The sequence below is a fragment of the Rhagoletis zephyria genome, unplaced genomic scaffold, assembly GCF_001687245.7.
Source record: "Rhagoletis zephyria isolate East Lansing unplaced genomic scaffold, Rhagoletis_zephyria_1.1 Rzeph_scaffold_28888, whole genome shotgun sequence".
Lineage (NCBI taxonomy): Eukaryota > Metazoa > Arthropoda > Insecta > Diptera > Tephritidae > Rhagoletis > Rhagoletis zephyria.
In genome coordinates, this window is record NW_016185945.1 from 1 (window position 1) to 4764 (window position 4764).

A 4764-nucleotide genomic window follows, 5' to 3' on the forward strand; every position below is an offset into this window, starting at 1 on the left:
TGGTGCGGCGCTTGACAACACTTTCGTTGTCGTTGCCTTAGGTACTGTTTTTGGTTTGGCACCTTTGGCGACGGAGACGATGCCACTGCCTGATGGCGGGGCTATGGGCGAGGTGGGCGGCGATTTGCATGCCACGTTCTTTTTACCAGCAGCGTCGGCTTTTGTATGCGCCTCCTTTGGTTTATCTGTTTTTACTTCCGTCTTCTTGCTTTCACTAGCACTTTGCATTACAGTTTTCGCTGTTGTTGTTGCTGAAATAGATGTACCGGCTACTTGCGACTCAGTCAGTTGCGTTGATGTTGCCAACTTTTCGGTTTTCTTAGCATTCCGATCAGTCGATGCGGTGACGGATTTTGGCGTTGCTGTGGTTTGGATTGTTGTTGGTGCTGATGTAGTGGTTGCTGTGCTTGTTGCACTCGCTATTCCTGTTTGGCAAATGAATAATTTCGTTTGTTCGTTGTCGTTGTCGTTGTCTGCTTGTGGCGTAAATTTGTTCGCTTGTTGTTCAGGTGACTTGGCTGTTTGCCCGAAATTTATTTTGGTCGCGGCGCTTGTTGCACTTGGCGATACCGTTGTTGTCGTTGCTGTTGTTATTCTTGTTGTTTTAGCAGCCGTCGTCGAGAATGTTGGGTCATTTATCGTTGAAGTTGTAGCTTTTTCGGTTTTTGACTGGACTTCGGTTGGTGACTTTTGTGCTGAATCGAGTGACTCTTTCGGGATTGTTTTTGGTTTAACGAATCCAATTTCTTTTAAGGTCTTCTGGTCCTTATTGTCTTTCTTGCAAATAGCGGATTCGGTAGACTGTGATCTTCCGACCACGCCCTTTTCATTGATCTTTGAAATATCTTGATCGGCTTTCTTCAGTGCTTCCTTTTTTTGTGCCGTTACCGCGGTCTTTATTTCTTTGATGTTGCTAACGTCTTCTACAGCTTGGGAATCCAAGAGTTCTTCTCGCTTTTGCCATTGATTTTCAAGCTGCCCCTTCTTTCGGTTTGTCATATAGACTGATTCGCGTTTACCGATTTGAGCCCAAAAATCTTCACCACTGTCTGATTTTTCAATGGGGTTCGATTTAATATTCTCTAAAGTTTTTTGTATAACTTTTGGCTTTTCTGTGCTTAGCGGCTTTACTGTTGCTGCTTTCAAGTTAGTCGGAGATATTTGCTGATTTAAATCAATACACTTGGGAGGCTGAAACTTTTCCGTAACTCGATTAGAAGTGTTTACGTTGAGTTTTTCTGCAGCGGGATCAACCGAAAGTGATGGCTTCAAAACAGTCATGGGTGTCGTTTTCGGTGGGGGTGTAGCGATCTTCATTACCGATTCGTTAGATTTATTGCTCTTTGGTGCTTTGCTTTCACTCGTCGGACTTGTGATCTTCTCTTTTGACTCATGTGCTTCAGTCTCAGTATTAAGTTCCATGCTAATCGGTTCAAACGTAAAGATTTCAGCAGTGCTGACAAACGATTCTTTTTTAGGCGTTTTGGCTTTCGGAGCAACTTTTGACTTTGGACTTGCCTGCATAAAACCCTCGGGCAAAACCACTTCTTTCGGTTTCGAGACCTTCTTTACACTCTTTCTTTTGGGAAGCTTAAACACCTTATGAATTTCATGGTGCTCTTCCATGGATTCTACGTTGAAGGTGAACTTCGGCTGTGGAGATCGCTCCTTACCAGCGGGCGTAGGAGTGGGCTCTTCCTTTTCTTGTAGCACCGGCAGGAGGGGTGCATTCTCTACCTCGACGATAGCTGTAATTTTGTGCCTGATCTTTTTGCCTTTTTTTGAAGCCCGTTTCTTGGTGGATTTGCGATGTCCTTCCTCGACTGTACTATCTTGACTCTCACGTCTTTCTAAATGAATTAGCTGGAACGTGCCTGAGGGTGAATTTTGTAGTTGATTGAGAATTTCTTGCTCTTGTTCTTGAATTAGTGAAGCGCGTCGCCTTAGCTCGCCGGCGTTCAGGTCGTCGTCAATTTTGTCTGATGATATGTCCTCGCAAATATCATGAAAGGAGGGACACTGGGGAATACTCAACCGGCGAATGGAATTACTGGCGGGATCCAAATCCATTTCGACAACTACCTGATCGCTCATCTGCTCTTCTGTGGCATCGTCAACTGTAGGTGCCGTACGTCGGCTGAGTGTTAAGTCGAGTTCATCAGTTGCGGAGTCTTGTATTAGATAGCGTTCGCGAATTAAATCGCCGGGGGACTTTTTTATGGGGTATTTGGGCACAGCAGCCAGTTCATCAGCCAGCTTTTGCCGCCAGCTCAGATGTGTTTCCGTGGTGTGTAATGGTTCTATGGTTGGGAGGTCCTTGAACATTTTCGTCTTCGGCTCCGGCGACTCATCAGTGCCGGAAGAAGTGGATTTTGTGGCACGATTGCGATCTTTACTGCGCGAGCGGATTGTGGATAGACGGACGACAGGTCGATCGCGTTTGATTGTGGATCGGCTGACCTTGTGTTCTTCAACTTGTGCCTCAACCTGTGCATCCACATCGCCACCTTGCCTTTTCTCCGCATGCTTAACTTCAGGATCATCCTGCTGAACCTCCTTCTCCTTCTCCTTTTCTTCTTCGTGATGCGTATGATGCGTATATCGTGACGAAGATACATCGATGTCGGCAGTATTAATGGCTATTGGCCGCGGTGGCACATATTTTGTAGCTGCGTTGGTGGTGGGTGCAGAGTAGGAAGACACCTTTGGCGACTGTATGCGTGTTAGGGGCAAAACACCGCCGTGTCTTGCACTGATGAGGGGGGAAGTTTCGGTGATTGTCGACAGTTTGGGCTGATATCGCGACGAAAGACTATGGGTTGTGGTGTAAGAGGGTGTGCGCGGCGGTGCCAAGGGTAGAATATAGCTACCGCCGAACGTCCGGTTGTAGGTGGACGAATAGGGCGCATAAGAGCCGCCCGAGGAGCTTGTAGGAATCGCATATAGACCGGGGGTGTAGTAGGGTGCGTAAAGCTGGCTGCTACCGCCACTGTAGTAGTATCCTTGATCCGTGTACAGCGGCATGGTGCAACGGCTAAACTGCAGTACTGTACGAATTCGTTAAATACTCGGTGCACTTTGCTTTTAATTATAAAAAATGTTTCTTCCTTAGCACACAAATTGATCTGTAATTAATGTCTGCGACGTTTGTATTTATGTACATATGTATGTATCTAGGTGTGTACGGTGTATCACTTTTATATGTACTTTGTGAATTTTATTATTGCTGCTGTCACTTTAAATGCTTGAATTTGTGCGCTTGTTAAATTTGTTCGACACTCGTTGCCGTCTCTTCTGGTACAAATTAGCCTATTTTTAGCATCACCTCGAGAAAAGCGCGACAAAGCTCTGACGTTCGAATGCGGCGATGACTTTCATCATTTTCCCAAGATTTACAGTTATATATTAAGTATCTATTTAAAAAAAAATTTTACTTCAAATATTGGTAGNATGTATGTGTACCAATGTACATACATATATGCACTTTATTAGTTGGAAACCAGCAAACTCTTTGTTCTTTTCGCTTGTTTTTTTTTGTTTTCTATTTAAAATTTACTTGCCGGAAGATGCGAATATTTATTTTATTGTTTAACGATTTCACGTGTGCCAAATGAGTGCTGCTTTTACTTTTCTCCCTCTGACGTTGTGAGTCACTTTCGCTTTAGTTGAGCAATTCATTTTTATGGTTTGTGATGATAAACTTTCGTTGTGCAATGCATACATATATACATATGTATTTATGTAGTACAAATATACATACATACATACATACAATATGAATATACCGTTGTCGAAAAGTTTGTATAAAACCTCTACAATAGAAACGTTTAAGAAAACGTTAAGGGCTTTCGGCAGAATGGGGTACAGCAACCGTGGAACTCTCTTCGTCGAACGTTTCCACCTAGCAAGGTTCGGACGATACTGCTACATATTATTCCATGCAAGGCAAGGGCCTTAACAAGGTGAGCTCCTTAATAAATCTGGCACTCCACCATATTCACAAATGGCCCGAAAGGGCACAAAATACCAGAACGGTGGAAGCCTGAGTTAAGAGACGCGTGTCTAGTGCAGAAAGATTAGAAAAATACTTGGGGTAATCCTGGATAACAAGCTGTCAAGGAAAGCGAAAGTGGAGAAAAGGACGAAAAACGTGAAATGCGTGGCAGTAAAAAGATTCTAACCAACTTGTCCAAAAGATATGTTCATTCACCGTGAAACTAGTACCACCGGGGGACAGCGACGGATAAGACAACTTTTACTAAACATAAATATCTGGTTGCTGGAAATCGAAATGTGGCCTACTGTTACACGCCGATCATACGGGCATAATACATAAGTGTTACCGCCAACTAAAGGGTAACACGAGCTACATCACACCCTTTATAAAGGATATATCCAATTTGGAAAATGCTTATCAGTCACGAATTAGAACAGAAATTATAGCAGTAAACAAAGCAACAATACATACACAGTAAGATTAGGTACACTAAAGCAATACATTTTATCACAGAAAGCCAAGCCGCCATACAGCTAATAAAGCCCAAAGTGAGGGCTTCAAACGGAGTCCTTGAAAGTGGAAAGGCATTAAAAAATGTCGGCAACTAGGAAAATTTACTTGTACTGGGTTTGAGGACATACATACATGTCTAGAGACTAAGAGGGAAACAAAATAGTGAAGACACTAGCTAAGGGGGGAAGGGGGGCCATTGCCATTTTCACAAAGCCGTTTTCACATAGTCCAGCCGATTGCGAGCCAAAACGATT

The 4764-nt window shown here is 43.6% G+C and overlaps 1 protein-coding gene across 1 annotated transcript; it reads right to left on the reverse strand.

Annotated features, from left to right (window-relative positions):
* Positions 1-21: 21 nt before the first annotated feature.
* On the reverse strand, positions 22-3106 carry LOC108382829 (muscle M-line assembly protein unc-89-like; the record flags this gene model as incomplete). The annotated part of the gene is made up of 1 exon (XM_017639198.1): positions 22-3106. A coding segment is annotated over exon 1 (3003 nt), but the record flags the coding sequence as incomplete, so codon positions are not given.
* Between the last annotated feature and the right edge of the window lie 1658 nt (positions 3107-4764).